At 37.3% G+C, this 16829-nt stretch overlaps 1 protein-coding gene across 1 annotated transcript in view; it reads left to right on the top strand.

Moving 5' to 3' along the window:
• Positions 1-6654, top strand: part of LOC139688624 (sorting nexin-4-like) — a 32369-nt gene extending 25715 nt beyond the window's left edge. The window contains exons 10-11 of the mRNA XM_071586179.1: positions 3439-3553; positions 6451-6654. Of these exons, the coding sequence (XP_071442280.1) occupies positions 3439-3553; positions 6451-6501 (166 nt within the window). The 3' untranslated portion in view covers positions 6502-6654. The remainder of the gene's footprint in view (positions 1-3438; positions 3554-6450) is intronic.
• The last annotated feature ends 10175 nt before the right edge of the window (positions 6655-16829 follow it).

Here is a 16829-nt window from a genome sequence, read left to right as displayed (position 1 = left end):
GAGTAGACCAAGGGTTGATCCTTGGGGCCAACTCTTTAAACCTTTACCCATGATGAGCGTGCGTTGTTGTCGATATCTGATAGCTATGCATTAATCCAATTAGTAGCCAAAGCAGAAAAGCCCATGCACCTTAATTTTGCAGAAGGATATCAAAGTCTAGTGAGCCCGAAGACGTTGCTAAAATCTAACATAACAAGTATTCAATCTTTTGTCCATAACTCATCATTTATCATCAATTTATGTGGGTCCTTCAATAAGTCCTTAGAAAATCCAAGGGATGGCTCTCGTAGTATCGAAAAAGGTTTGCTTTTAGCAACGCTCATCTTTTACTGGACTGCTGTTAAAGTTTCGCCTGCATCCATCACGTGCTTTAATGTTCATAGTCAATCATACCAACAAACTTTTGTTTATGTACAAAAATGGAAAGAAATGAGTTTTGTACAGTGATAAATAACTTCTATTACATGACACCAAAAGAGATCAGAGCCGAGTTGGATGAAGTTCATGTCACATCCACAAATGACGACCATCAATTGGAACACCCAGTGGAAGTGGTTCTCTCTGACATGATTGACAAAATCCATGATATGGTGCTGAGTGATCAACAAATCAAAGTTCACATAATATTTAAGGCCTCAGGCATATGCAGGCATCTTATGGTACATTGTGTTCAATTTTGGATGAACAATTGGATGTGAAAATCATCTAGGTATTTGCTATCATAGAAGAATAAATGCAATTGTGTGGTTGATTCAGAGATTGGTTTGGCACCTTTCAATCAAAATACTGATAAGTTTCAGCGTGGATACATAACTGTGGACAAAAATATACTGTTAGACTCCAAAGAGTAAGGAACAGTCGAAACAGTGGGTTTCTAAAGGCGATCCAGCTCTGAAGAAGGCCAAGGCGTTGAAATCAGCCAACAAGGTAATGAGTACCATGGTTGTTTGGAAGGCTCATGGAATCGTCTGCGTTGATTACTAGCAAAAATGTCAAATGCTAAATGGAGAGAGTATTGTGCATTGCTCTTGCACCTGTTGAGCGTAGAAATCAAGGAAAAAAGTTCCCATGTCTTGAAGAAAAAAATTCCCTTCCACCAAGGCAATGCACAGGTGCACCCCTGTCCAGTTCCGATGGCAAATTATGGAATAAAAGATTAAATCATTACAATATCCAGTGTATTCATCAAGTGTTGCCCCCATTGGCTTTTTTATTTTTTTCCAAACTTGAAAAAATGGTTTGGCAGAAAACAATTCATGTTGAGTGAAGAGGTCATCACCAACACACATGAACACTCACAACTCAAAAGCAGAGGATGATTGTATTCCATTGTTTATGGCTCAACTTTGTGGAAGATCATGTTCATTAAATGAAGAACGCAATGTATTTTCCTCTGTTTTTATTTTCGTACACTACTAGTTTCAACACTTAAGTGTCATCACCAGGTACCTGGTACGCAAAATGTGTTAAACTTGCAATGCGATGCTGGTGATGAACCAATGATATTTTAAAGGATACATATTAAGTGGGTTGGCGTTGGACTGCTGACCGGAGGGTCCCGGGTTCAATTCCCGGGCAAGGCACTCTGGGCACCTGCAGCTCCACCCAAGCTATGTGATTTTTCGGGTACCAGATCTTCCTGGGAAACCATAACCGGCACAGGGAAAGGAACTGGCCCCCCTACCATGATGTGCGAATTTCACACGCCTTCGGGCTTATTACTGGGTGAACTCTACCATCACCTACTAAACCGACCCTCGGGTTGATCACTGTGTGAATGGTTTTTTTTATAGCGTATTAATATGATATAAAATATTTATTTTAATTAATGTGAATACAAAATTTTTCTCTCTTTATGGAAGTCCACGAACAGTAAAATTTTGTTTCTCTGCACCTGGTACAGATGTCCCTGATATTTGTAAAACTGGTATTTTGTATTCTAGATGGAATAGTGACACCAGCCACAGATACCTGCTATTAACAAAAGGCATTGCAAAGTGCTTTCATTCTATGGTGCACTAATTATCCACTATATCCTGGAGAACGTTTGAGACAGTTTTGTAATTGTAGTTACAGGAGCCTAGTTATGTATGGAAATAATGCATGAACTGCACTTGATTGCACTTTATCAATTAAAGAATTATTAGGCAATGAATATTGCAGCCGAATGGGCCCGCTACTTGTAATTAATTCCAGAAAAGTAACAACAGAGTAATCAAGAAATGGCACTTGTTGATTGAAATGTAGAATTTGAATGAGGTTCCTACATTTACACACCCTGACAGCTTCTTGACTATTTTGGGCACACTTAAAACGTCAAGGACATAGCAGATCCTCACACGCAGCTGAGCTGACACCACTTGCTGTGTGCTTGCAGCATCTCTCACAAATGGCTGGGAAGTTGACAAAATGTGACCCAGAGATGACATTTGCATTGAGCATGATAAAAGAACTTCGGGAATGAGACAAGACAAGAATTAATATTTTCCTCCAAAGAAGGCTCTCACAATTTCACCGGTGGATAAATTATGGTTCATCCCATAACACTTTCTCTTATATTATTGACCTCATTTACGTGTGATTTTACTTCAATTTTAAATGATTTTTTAATGATCTAATTAGGCCAAGTAAAACTGACAAAGATGATTTGTAAATTTGCAAGTGATTGTACATCTGATGCCCATATTTTTTCCATGTATGACTTCTGTTCCAAAAGTTAGATTTAATAATGTATATTCATTTAGATTTGTGAATTTACAATGAAAGGAGGTTATTAAATTTGTGGAAAACATTGTATGAATGTTATTCTTGGTCATCTGAGGATAAAAATTAATTCTAAATGCCCTTAAATTCCCCTCATTCAAATACTGACGTTCAAATTTCTGCATTTCATTGAGTTTTGTTTGGAATGTGTATCACTGAATATCTACAAGTATATGGCCTTTGAAGTTTGTGAGTTTTGATAATTTTTCACCGTGTCTTGGAAATATCCAATGAATCTATAGGATGGGATCTTCTCCTGAAAGATACTCAGTGTCATATAACAATCTGATAAAGTACCCTAGATAACTTGATCCATAGATGTAGTCTAATGAAAAATGATGTCGTCAGAAAACACTGAGTCTGTAAAAATTCAAAAGGATGCAATGCAATTGTGTGCACAGAAGATGTGCTCACTTGTCGCCACTGGTTTCTAGTGCAGTTCTAGTAAGAATATTTTTTACTTTTATCCATTTTGTGTTGAGTACAAGGCCTTTCAAGTTGAATGATTTTTTTATTCAAGGGCTGGGTTAAATGGTGCTTAATTGCATGCGTTGACAGTCATTGGAAGTTTATTGTTTCAGTTGAATGAGTTAGACAGATTAGTTCAGTGGAATATGCTAAATCCTATGATCGAGGGTATATTTTAAAATAATGAATTTTGCCTTTGTGTTGCAGTACATTCTCAGGAAAGGCTCTTGTGGACATAGAGAGATTTCAGTCACAGAAAGCAGTAGATCTCCGGGAAACTCTAGCATCATATATCGTCCTTCAAATCAAAATGTCACGTAAGGTATGTGTGGTATTCTTCTTGTTAATGTACCAAGGGCATCTGTATAGCATTATTATTGTTTGGGTGCTTAATTACTGTAGTCATTGTCTGTAGCATCATCTTTATCATGCATGCCATCACCTGGAATTCCATCATCACAATTAAAATAAAATCCCGCCTTCCTAAAATAGTTATATATTGTAGAATCCTTGACTTGCATCTAAGCCCATGATATGGAGTGTAAAGCATCCAGTGCATTCAATTTGATTCCCTTCATATTCCTACCGCAATCATGCAGAGGCATGAAATTTCTGCACAATCACTCTGCGATAATGCACCCTAAATGAGTGAATCATACGTTAATCCAGTGGGTGGAGCTCACTATTACAATTACCGGGAAAATATTGTAACTGTACATTTGTAAAGTGTACTTTCGGTAGACAGGCTGGACACTGATCAATAAATGGCCGAATTTTCCTGCTCTGAGACCCCATTATAGCATCCAGAGCTTGAAGCTCATCCTCCAATATTTCTGGGGTCATGCTTTGGAATTTGCTGCATATCTAAGGTCTCATAAGCTCCCATATCGAATGTTTCTCCATCTCTAGAATGGTGGCAAATCTTTTTCATTTGAGCAGGGTTTTTAGTTTTTGGAACAGGAAAAAGTCACATGGGGCCAGGTCTGGTGAGTAGGATGGGTGGGGAAGCGCAGTGGCCTTGTTTTTGGCTCAAAACTCACGAGTTCTGGGTGACAAATGAGCCGTCATGGTGAAAAAACCACTTGCCACTCCTCCAAAGTTCAGGCAGTTTTCATCTGATTCTCTCTCTTAGGTGTTACATAGCCCCCAGGTAGTACTTCGTGTTGACTGTCTGGTTTTATTACGAAAATGAAAATGTTTACAACATTATTGTGCTTAATTGTTTGTATGATTATGAGCAGCAAACTTATTCAATGTATTCCCTTGCTTGGTTGTATTCACTTGCTGGAATCATGGCCTCCATTCTTGGTCTGAAGTATTTGCAGGCCCATTTTAACGTGTCACGTCCATATTGTTGAATGTCATTCCAATAATGGCCCTCACTGACACAACATTTGGATGTCTGGACTAGTTGATGACCCTTTCGATTATGCTCCACACTTAGTAGTCCAAAGGATTTTAATATGGGCTATTTTGGGAGACCAGAATTCTTTGGACCAAAACAAATCAATGTTGTCAGACAACCAAGTTTCCATCCACGGCTTCACTATATTTGTCAGAACATGCAAATGAACTTCTTTGTTAATATTTTCCCCTTTGTTGAAGAAATGCAGTGAAATGACATTACCCACACTAGGCATAGCTCCTAGCGCATGAACATTTGCAAGAAATTTCATTCTGCGGACAATGTGGACATCTTCAAGTTCGTGGACAAGCCAGCAGCCATTCCTACAATTGGTTTTAGCATTCACAAAATGTTTTCATGGGAAAAAAATCTGATTTGTCCAGCGGCATTGTTTTTTAAGGAATACAAAAGCAGATTTCAACATTCTACTCACTTAGCATTGCCCACCCACAAGCTAATGAAAGACCATCTCACGCTGCTATCTTATGCCAATTCAAGTGATGGATTGAAAATTAAATCCCTGCTTGTTTACCATAGAGAAACTCCAAGAGTCTTCAAGAAGTGTAAGAGTCAAGAAAAGCGGCTAAATGTTACGTGGAAATCATTGCACTATAAATTTATCCAATGATAATGCTATGTTGCCTTAGCTAAAATTGTTTAGCATCGGTAAAAACAAATATCTTTAATAAAGAAAATATGGTTGCAATTTTTCACTTGATAAGATTTATTATATGACCAGGTTTTGATGCATTACGTCATCAAATGTCTCAGGACAGCTTTCTTGTAAAAAAGAATTAGGAATAATTATTTTTATTCTTTATTGTTTTCTACAAATCAAATTTGCATTCCAGTTTTGTTCATACTTTCATGGAAGAAAGATGAAGGCAATGCATAATCCTGAACAACATCTTTATAATTTTCTGTGAATATACCTTGCAGGTAATTTTTTTGGCTTGAAATGCATTATTTTCTTTTACATTAATTTCCATGTAAAAAATTGTTTTGTTTAACGAGTGTTTCACTTTACGGGAAAGATTCTGAAACAAATGACACTCGTGCATTGTTTCTGTCGTTCACCTCCCTATATCATGTATTTGATTGATTATTTCTGGAGTATCAACCTCAAGAGGGTGTTCAGAAGGTTCAGAGTCACTCTTGCTCGTGAGGTCACCCTGACAACTCAGAAACTGCCAATAAACCATTCTAATCAATGGCCCAGAGTATTCACCATAATGTTTGACAAACTCACCAAATTCTCTTCTATCCATTTTTTGGGAGTCAATCAAATTGCTCAATTCAAACCAACTCTAAACTCAAGATTAATAGGCTGAGCTGGATGAAAATAGGTCTGTGTTCCTTCAAGTGAAGCAACTAATTGAAATTGATTTTGTGCGCAACTTTCATGCCATCTCTTTGACCTTGCATGGAATTTTCAAAAACCCTTTGGCTGCTACCCAGTTGAAGGTTGGCTGATTTGCTTATTATTACTCAGAATTTAAAGTAAATCAGACAATGGAAAGTCTTCTCTTTGTAGGGTGAAGATGGATGTTAGAGTAATACACACCTTTCTGTGGATGCATTGTTAACAATTGGTGCAGCGCATATATAATCCACTGAACAGGGATTTGAGATTTTATGAATTTGGTTAAGGATTCGAATAAATTCCCAAATTCTAACCCCTTACTAAGTGAAATCAAACAGTTCTGATGTTTTAAGAGGAACCTTATAATCTAATGCAATTGTCAAAATATGCATAAACATGAAATTATGCAAACATCTATTCTTATTTTTAATACTTCTTTTTGTACTTTCAGGGTCTTCAAACTTGGATTCGTATCTGTAAGTGCCTAGAAAGTATACCATGAAATATTTTGTATTCTTCCCTAGTGAATAAGCACTTCACAGCAAAGAATTTGTAAAGTATTCATTTGTGTGCCTATTCACAACTTTTTGCATTTTGCATTTATTTTGTTAATTTTCTGAAGGCAATAACCACCAACCCCTCAAATTCAATTAAGATTTTATCATATATAAATATATATATATATATATATATATATATATATATATATATATATATATATATATATATATATATATATAAAATCATATACATATATATACATATATATACATATATATACATATATATATATATATATATATATATACACACACACACACACCCATTCATACCTACATGCATAATGTGTAAAGTTGATAATTTACAGTCACTCCTTAGTGAACAAGCATAATTGTGAATAGTCTCAACAAGGGCAAGGTAAAGATGTGTGTGTTAATGTATGTATATTTTTTTCCATGTGAAAATCGGTTATAACAGAACTTAATGTTAATTATATATTTATTAATTTATTTTTCATAATGCCTATATGCTTTGGCAACAAAATAAAAAAGTATTGGTGCTGTTCTTAATTTAAACACATATCTGTATTTATTAAGGAAATGGCAATGTGACTTGTTGATTTATTCTGTATGTATGACCAATTTGTGTGGAAATGTATGCCCTCAGGTGATACTTGCTCTGGCAAAATAAGTATGTCATGTGTTAAAGCGAATGTTGAGCTGAACTAATATTTCAGAGCTATCTTTAAGAATAAAGCAAAGCCTATAGCTAGCTGCATTAGGACTTGGTATATATTGTGAAATGGTTGTGAATATGATTTGATGCTCATTTGCCTCAGGCTTTAGCCATGAAAATAGAAAGATTTCACCAATATTAATAGCAGTTGCTTGATGTTATGTGTCTTGCTGTTTCTCTTGCAGCCCTTTGTCACTTTTCCATCTTTCATTTGCGTATTGTGAAAACATTGTATGTCGGTGCCTTCTACTTTACAGTAAGTACCAAATATAATCTCTGAAATGTAATAATCTCAGCAACATTAAGCATTGTCATTTCATTGTTCTGATTAGTATTTGATTGTATTTCACCAGTATGAGGTACACCTAAGAAAAGTTTAATTTTGTTTTAAAACTCTGATTTGTATGGATGGAAAAAATTATATGTAGTTATGTTTCTCTGTTTAGTGATATCTTTCAAGGGGTATAGCATTCCTTTCATTTATAGATAGCTGTTTGTTGAAGTTTATTTTAATGTTGAAATTGAATTGAATACTTGGCAGATATTGTCTATAATTATTCCTTATAATAACTGAAATCCTAACTGTAATACCAAATATTGTTATGATTAAATGTACACAGTAAAAAGCTGATTATCAACATTTCACTGTAGGTATATGTGCCATTGAAATGTTCAACAAGAATGTGTCCTTTTTGTATATTACTGTGTTATTAGTTGGTGTCCCCATTACCCAAAAGTAAAAATCTCATTATATTGATATTGAAGGGACCAACCAAATTGGACTTGAAAATATCCTCGTTAAAAATAAACCAACTTTAAAAGCTTTACTACTCTTCCATATTTTCCAAGTAAAATCTCTATGCTATTTTATCTGATCATTAAAATACCATGCAAGTTTTTGATTTGTTATAGATGCTTGTAGTTTTTCCATCATTTTTAGGAGGAATGTGATGGCTGCTCTTTGATCATTGGTGGAAATTATGAAAATGTTGCCCACTCACAACCAAGAACCTTTAGCTATCGAGTTGAAAATGGTTAGTGATGTGATTTTTTTTTCAAGTGAGTGTTAATTTTTTTCAAATCAGTTGTGGCACAGCTTGAACTGTAAGATTATCTTGAAAATCAAAACATGACTGCTATTACGATGAGGTGTTCAAATTTCACACAATGTTAATTATTATTTCTGGAATACTCCCATCACATTCCTCCTCTATCCATATTTTCATTTCATTTGTTTTAAATATGGCTACCACTAACTTTCCCCGTGCACACAAATCTATTGTTCAAGAGTTAAAATTCCCCTCTGAGTAGCCATGTGTTCACTTCACATCACACCCAATTATTCCCCATCATCTTTTATGAGCAACCCCCACCCCACCTCTCTCTGTGCATACACCCCATGTCGTAAGTTGTCCACTTTCCTCTGCCCCTTACATTCCTGTCAAGCACCGAGCACTCTTTCCTAAAGTACTTGCACTTTCAAAAATGTCATCTACCAACTGTCATGCAAAATACTGTTTTCATGCCCATGGCAGTAATGGAAATTAGGTAAAGATGGCATTAATCCCTGCATGTATGCTTTGATGAGATATGAACTAATAATGGCAGACAGTGAGCATCAGGTTTCCACTTGCCACCACAGTATGCCATGAAAGTTGTGAGATGGACAAATTGCACATCCCTGCACTAGCACTATTCATCCTTACTGGCTGTGCAGTTTGTAGCACTGACAAACTGGAAGCATTTAGTATGTTGAGCCCTTCTTTGTTGATTCTTTGAAATGCAAGTCTGTGGGGTCTACTAAAATCCACAAGATTCCCACTTTGCCCCATTTCCCACCTCCCCCACAGTCCTCAGTCTGCTACCGCCTGAAGTGTAAATGGCTACCCTCTTCTCTGCTCCACAGTTTCTCTTCTCCCAAGCACACCTCAATGGCCCCTTTTGATTTGAAAATGTCATAAGCTGACACTCCTACAACTTCTGCCCTTTTTATACATTGATGAATGCATGACCACCATTTCCATCCATATCAGCAATCAGTGCTACGTCACAAAATCTCCTTATTTCCTCAGTCATCCAAATCCTTAATATATTGCCCCCCAGAATCAATCATTTGATACTTTCCCCACTTACATACATAGCAATAGAAGTCTTCCCAGAGTCAGCGAGGTGAGAACATGGGAGTAGTCACATATTTATCTGCTAAGGGCAGTTGAATCACCTGTGCTAAACAATAGCCAAAATTCGCACCCTCTCCACCACCAAGACATCCCTCCACCTCTCTTATTTTGACCCCCTCTATCCAAAGCCTGCTCCTCCTCACCTTCACTCTGAGAATGTCATCCTTCTCCATTCAATGGAGGTGACATGACCATCAAAATATAAGAATGCATATCCTTTATATAAAACAAAGGTTATGCAATTTTCCAGAAAGAAAAAGGCTAAGCTAAACATTAAAATAGGAGGGCAAAAACTAGAGCAGGTAGAACAGTTTACATATCTTGGTATTGTTTTGGGCCAACTCGGTCAAAGTAGTAGGGACGTAAGGAGAAGAATTGCGCTAGGCAAAGAGGCTTTCACAAGGAGGAGAGAGTTGATGACAGGGACATTGAGTAAGGATATTAAGAAAAGACTCATAAAAACTTTGATATGGAGCGTAGCTACAGTATGTACGGCACGGAAACGTGGTCACTGAAGCAGGATGATAGACGTAGACTGGAGGTTTTGAAATGTGGGTGTGGAGAAGAATGGAAAAGGTGAAATGGGCAGAGAATAAAACAAATGAGGAAGTACTTGGTATGGTGGGCGAAGAGAGGGGTTTGTTGGGAGAAATCCTATGGAGGCAGGAAAAGTTGATGAAGGGGTATTGACCGGCAGTGGGATGTTGAAGACTGTGATAGAGGGTAGAATGTTAGGCAAACGAGGAAAGGGAAGGAACAGGATAGGGATGTTGGACGGGATGAAGGGAGGAAGAAAGTACTTAGAGATGGAGAGGGACCTGATGTAGAGTAGGTTGCTGGATTTTGTGTTTTGTTAGGAGTCACAAAATATTTATTTGGTAGTTGTGTCCATCCTGAAACCTACCTTAACCAACCGGTTGGTTACTTAATAATAATAATCCTTTTTATTTGACTGAATGGTATCTAGATTATGCACTATATGTATGTAAACGCGTACACTCTGGGAGGAATGTCGAGCAGCAACAACACACAGTTCGGCGAGCAAGGAAATAAGGAAATGTAAAGGAGGAGATGAAGGGAGCAAATATGGATATTTGAGGGCTGTGCACAATGAGATGGAAGATTATTGGAGATTACTGGGGTGATATTTATAGAGTACGAACTGAGAGGAAGAGAACCAGTGAAAGGTGGCTGGAAAATCGAACCAAAAGGTCAGAAGAAGCATAGTGAACTACATAGAGCGGGTAAGTGGTGTTGAATAATGTTAGTAGATGTAAAAGTGGAACCAACGAAGTTGGTTATTGTTCGGCCACCAAACCCCCATAACAATAATGTGTATGGGTTCTTATAAGGCACGCTTGAAATAAGTATGGAGCATGTCACATTGTCTGCTCATATTCTTTGCAGACATCACAGAGTGGATATTACAGAGTAAACATATATCTCAAAATATTTATATAAGTAAGTGTACGGAGTAAAAACCCAAAACGAGTCGTGAGAAGTAACAAGAGTTATTTATGAAGGAATTCATTTACCTAGAGAAAGGGGTATGAATTAATTCACTATACAATACATACATTGATGATCACAAAGGAATTGATATAGTTTAGCCTTAAATAACAAAAAATTATCTATTTCCCTTAATTTTTTCGGTAGTGCTATCAAGAATTTCACACCAGAACATCCAATGTTCGTAACAAACATGGATGAGCTGCAGGCTCTTAATCTAAAGCCATTGCTACATATTCTTTTATACCCATGGGCATCAGCTTTGGTTTACAAAGATTATAGTATGGAACGTGTACAAACAGGGAAGAGTTAGAATGTTGATTCTTTTATTGTCACTGCTTGCCCTTGAAACTTTTCCGAGGATTCTTACCGCCCATTTTTGCAGTCTAAAGAGGTGCATGAAATGATATGAGTGTCCCCAGACGGCAATGCCATATTTCAGTCTATTGTGAATAAATTCATAATCGAATGAGAGAGCAGTAGCAGTGTCAACCAGGATCACAATTTTTCTCAGAAGGTAGCATCATCCTGTGACAACTTGAGGGCATAGGTAATCAACATTAGCATCCCAGGATTGGCTTATGAATATGTATCCATCAGAATTTTGATACAGTACGTAGGGCCCTCAATAGATGAACCATTTATCCTCAAAAGAGGGGAGGCTGTAATTTTTCTTTAGTGGGGATGAAATTGAATAAATGTTGTTTTCTCATTGTTAATAAAAACCAAACTATCTTCACACAATTTACTCATAGAGTCCATGTTCCTATGCACTATGGCATGGTGTAGGTTCTTCAAAGAAATTAGGTGAGTTCGATCATCTGCATAAATATACATTGACGAAATAATTAGGAAGGTTGTTTATTAATAGAAAGAAAGCAGGGGGCACAGTTTAGACTTGAAGAACACCTTTCTCAATTAAATGAAGAATACAATGTATCTTTCCACTGTCAATCATCAAGGAGTTTGAGTTTGTGAATGATTTCAATTCAGCTGAGTACAATTTAATTACTTGTGATCTTCCCGTTAAAAAAGATTTTAACCAGTGGTTGGCTATCCCAGAGATTCCATTATTCTTAAGTTTCCTCAGTAATACTATGTAATCAACTGATCCATAAGCCTTTTTATCAATAAAACCATAGAAACCAGCCCATAGAAAACACCAATTGCGAGGTGTGCTCAAAAAGCAAGGTGACTTCATATGTTATGAAAAAATATTCATGTATTCTTCAATATTCAAATTGTCCCTTCAAAGTAATCCCCCCACCCCAGATTTAATGCAGTTGTGTCAACGCTTCTTCCAATCCTCGAAGCAATTCTTATCAGCACTTATTGGGAGAGCCTTTAGCTCTCCTAGCAATGCAGTCCTTATCTCCTCAGTTATTACAAATCTCCGTCCTTTCATAGATCTTTTCAGTTTCGGGAACAGGAAATAGTCGCAGGGGGCCGAATATGGTGGCTGAGGCGTGATTGTGTGTTGTTGTTTTTGGCCAAAAGATTTCTCACAAGTAACGATGAGTGTGCAGTTCCATTATTGTGATGCAAAAGCCATGAATGTTTTTCCACAGTTCCGGACGTTTCTTTTGCATTGCTTCCAGCAAACAGTGCATAATTTCAAGATAACAGTCCTTAATGAAATTAAGAATACAAAGTGACTTTTCACTGTCCTTTATTAGCGTACAACCGGTTTCAACGCTCGAGCGTCATCATCAGGTACAAAATAAATCAGTCGCAGTTCACTTATATACCAGTCATGAGGGAGAGGAGGGGTGGGTGAGAGAGGGGGGGGACGAGGAGGAGGCGAAAGAAAATGGAGTTGCGATTGGCGTTGATGGGGAGGGGGAAGAGGGGTGTTAAGTGTCAGGACAGGTGCTTGGTTGGTTTAGAGTGGGGTGGGGTGGGGGGGTTTGTCGGGTCTATCTGTGAGGGAAAGGGGTACTTCCAGCATTGGGGAGAGGTATTCAAACCATAAATCATTAACCACATGACGCTAATAAAGGACAGTGGAAAGTTACGTTGTATTCTTAATTTCATTAAAATGAATTTCCACAAGGTTGAGCCGGGAACAATTTAATACAATAGTCCTTATTGGCCGTATGACGTTGTGGTAAGAACTCCTGATGCACTATGCCACGGTAATCGAAGAAAACAGTGAGCAAAACCTTGACATTTAATCAAACTTGGCATGCTTTTTTTGGTCTGGATTCTTCCATTGGGACGATTAGGCTTTTTTTTTCGATGTCATAACCATATAGCCATGATTGGTCACTAATTATGATCCTCTTGAGCAAATCAGGATCATCATTGACATCATTCAACGGCTCCTGAGATGATGCTCATGCGATGGTTCTTCTGGTCAAAATTAAGCGGTTTCGGAATGAACTTCGCTGACTCACGTCTCTTGTCAAAAACATCAAAAAAATTGCATGGTACAAGCCAACCAATATGTCAACATCCTCAGCAACTTCTCTAATAGTGATTCGACGATTTTTCAAAACAATTTTCTTCACTGCCTCAACGTTTTCCTATGTTGTTGACACGCTAAGGCGTCGAGAGCAAGGTTCGTCATTGGCATCTTCTCGGCCATCTTGGAAGAGCTTGTACCACTTATAAACATATTTTTTACTCAGATCAGACTTACCGTGTGCCACTGTCAACATGTCAAGCGTTTTGGAGCACTTAATTCCATTTTTTACAAAATAATTTATGCAAATTCTTTGATCCATTGTTTATAGCAGAAAATCGCCGAGCACACAAACACTCATTCAACATTTGTAGTGGTAGTGTTTAGGGGGAGGCGACCGACAGCTGAGGTCATTTGTGCCATAGGGGATGGACAGGAAAGGATGAAGGGTGGAGAGAAACCCGGTGTTGGCATTAGCCTACTCTTAACGAAAGGCGCCAAGGGGTCCACGGCTTAACGTCCCATCCGACGGATGGCGTACGCATTCAAAGTGCCCTCCACAAAGCACCTCAACTAGGGATCGAGATGCCTCTGGAAAAATATTCAACACCGACGGGATTTGACCCCGGGCCGTCTGGGTGGGAAGCCAGTACATTAGTCCCCGTACCATCTCGATCCCCTTCAGCATTCGTATATGTCCAAAGCAAACTAAATATGCTATATAGTTGAAACTGTAAACAAATGTTTGGGAAATGTGTACCAACACAGCAAAATGGAAATATTGAATGAATGTTGCCTGCGAAATATGAAGTCGCCTTACTTGTTGAACTCACCTCGCATATTATTCTTTTTATCAAGTTCAAGTAGGATATCATGAAAGTTCAAGATCCTCATTCTAATGGAGGATTGGTTTTATGAAGATGAAGTGGATGTCTACCACAGTTCAGGATTGTATCTTAGCAAAATGTACTGATGTCAATAACTCAAAAATGGTGTTGTCTACATATTTATGACAATTATGTCAGAGTGTAAGATTTAAGATGTGTAGTGTTTCAGTGTTGACCTGCAATTTAAAATTGCTGCTGTTTTCTTTCAGTAACTTAATTGCTGTCAGCTTATGTCATGCATCTTGGGGTGAATTTACTGTCTTCTGTAAACAAACTAGAAGAGGTCTTGAACTTTCTCCAAAAGCATACTGCTAACCTTTTCATAGGGATTGACTTAAATATCGATAATAATAATAGTTTATTTACCAAGTGATGAATTTTCCAGATACAGGCACTCATATACAAATATACACAAAAGTAGCAATTACATAGGAAATAGCAGTATATATAGCAATTGAAATGCAGCTTCATTGTTCTATGAATTCCTGAATAATATAGAAGTATTCATTTAGTAGGACAATAATAATAATATTGGCCCAAGTTTTGGTGTACTACTATAACATAGGACACGACATAAACAAAGTAGGTATTGAAAGCATTCATATACAGAGAAGAAATGACTTTAACCTAATTTAAACAAAGGACCGAGAAATCACTAATCAGCAAAAACCCAGAGAAACACACAAATGACTCTCACCACAAATGACATTCCAAATTTTCACTGGCCAAAACACCTACCTTTGGGAAAAATTTGGAATACGTGTGAGGTTCATTTGTGTTTTTCTCTGCATTTTTGTTGACAAGCAATATCTCACTCCTTCATTTAAATTAATATTCACATCCATGAGGCTTTATTATAAGCTTATGAATGCATTTTTATCTTATACATAAATACGAAGGTTTTACTTTTACACATATGTTGCCATCAATAAATTCAGACATGGTGTATTAATTTTTTCCTGGATTTTTTTTGTCTTTTAAACTGTGCAATGTCTCGTATGCCTTTGTATGTCTATGGTAATATATCATATTGGTTAAATCCTATTGATTTGAGTCTTAGGCTTGCAGCTTTGGTTTGATTCTATATGCAGATTTGCCTGGGCTCTGGTATTTAACAGTGGTAGTAAGAATTTGCATGGGAAGTGTGACAAATGTGGTTTCATATATGTTACCGTGAATAGAATGTATATGGATGGGAAAGGCAAGAGCCTAAGATCTTGGAAGATTTGACGTGTTGATGAAATTGGAGGTTTAGATGTGACGGGATGCAAATAGCCTTCTTTTGCAGTTCAAATATGACTTGGCAGAAAGGAGATGAGCTCCAGAGAATGATACCATTTGTAATATCGGAGTAGATAAGACTTTAGTAAAGCATTACTAGCTCATCTTTGCTCACTGTTCTTCAAAGTTCTTGGGAGGAAATATGCCAGGCTTAATTTTCCCGAAAGCCAGTTTATATGGGTTTACCTTGCCAAGTTTGACTCCAAATGGATGCCAAGAAATTTTTTGGAGTTGATAAATTCTATATTTTGGCTATTCACTGTTGGGGGAATGGGTTTGGATGGTTTGAGAGAAATATATTGCCTGGCATATTTCAGTGCTTTTACTGAGTTTAACAAAACAAGAGTACTCATGAGAGCTTTTAGCACCAAAGGCAGTGTATTATTCATATGCAAAACCATAACTTCAGGACCCAGAGCAGTCTCCTTTCTATTGATATATGGGGCATCCATGTCCCTCTGGTGTCTCATACAGTAACTATGTATGCTGGATTTCATGGAATATCCCTGAAGGTTACATCTTACACATATCAAATCCTTCAGTATCTATGCACACGGTTTAGGTAAAATGCTTATTTTTTTCATAAGGTCAACAGGGAGCAAGAAAGGTTTCTTAAGCAATCAAATGAGCAGACATCTTTTTTATTAAAAATGTTTACAGCTTGAGGTTATGATCCCCAGGCAAGTATACTGTAAACAAGGTGAGAACACCTAATATGATGTGATTCAAGTTATAGTATTTAACTTGATCTTATTAATCTTTTACTCCGGCCCTTAAATCTGCACTGTGCCACCTGCTGCACCAACCAGAAAATCTGCAAGCTTAGATAAGGTCAACTACAATGTCCAGGAATATTCTGTTGATGTTTTAAATCCTATAATTACAGTGTCATTGTTTAGTGAATTGAATGTTCCTCAGTTGTGAACTAAAGAAAAGCTGCACACAGTCAATTACTCCCAAGCTGAATGCCAAATTTAAAATATTTTCCCACCAAATTAGATTGGGTGTTCTTACTTCAGACAATGTCTCACAGAACTTTACCTCGCTCTTCGCAGTTCATCCAATCCCCATTCAAAAATTGTAGTATCATGGCATCCAGGGCTCTGAACTAAAACCCATTACTATTTAAAATATGGCTATTGAGAAATATTGAAAAGCCATAAACAAATGCTCCAAGCCCAAAATAGCCATAAATCGATACTTTTGCAAGTAAAACATAATGTAACCCAGGGGATTTGGTGCTCAATTATTTAAGCTGATGGTCAGTCACAAGGACAAAAGGAAAGAACTTGGCAGGAAAACGATAGTGTATATACATCTGTTCGAGGGTGGG

This window comes from Hetaerina americana, unplaced genomic scaffold (assembly GCF_022747635.1).
Source record: "Hetaerina americana unplaced genomic scaffold, ioHetAmer1.1.p SCAF_21, whole genome shotgun sequence".
In the NCBI taxonomy this organism is placed as follows: Eukaryota; Metazoa; Arthropoda; class Insecta; order Odonata; family Calopterygidae; genus Hetaerina; species Hetaerina americana.
This window is presented reverse-complemented; position numbering and strand designations above follow the sequence as displayed.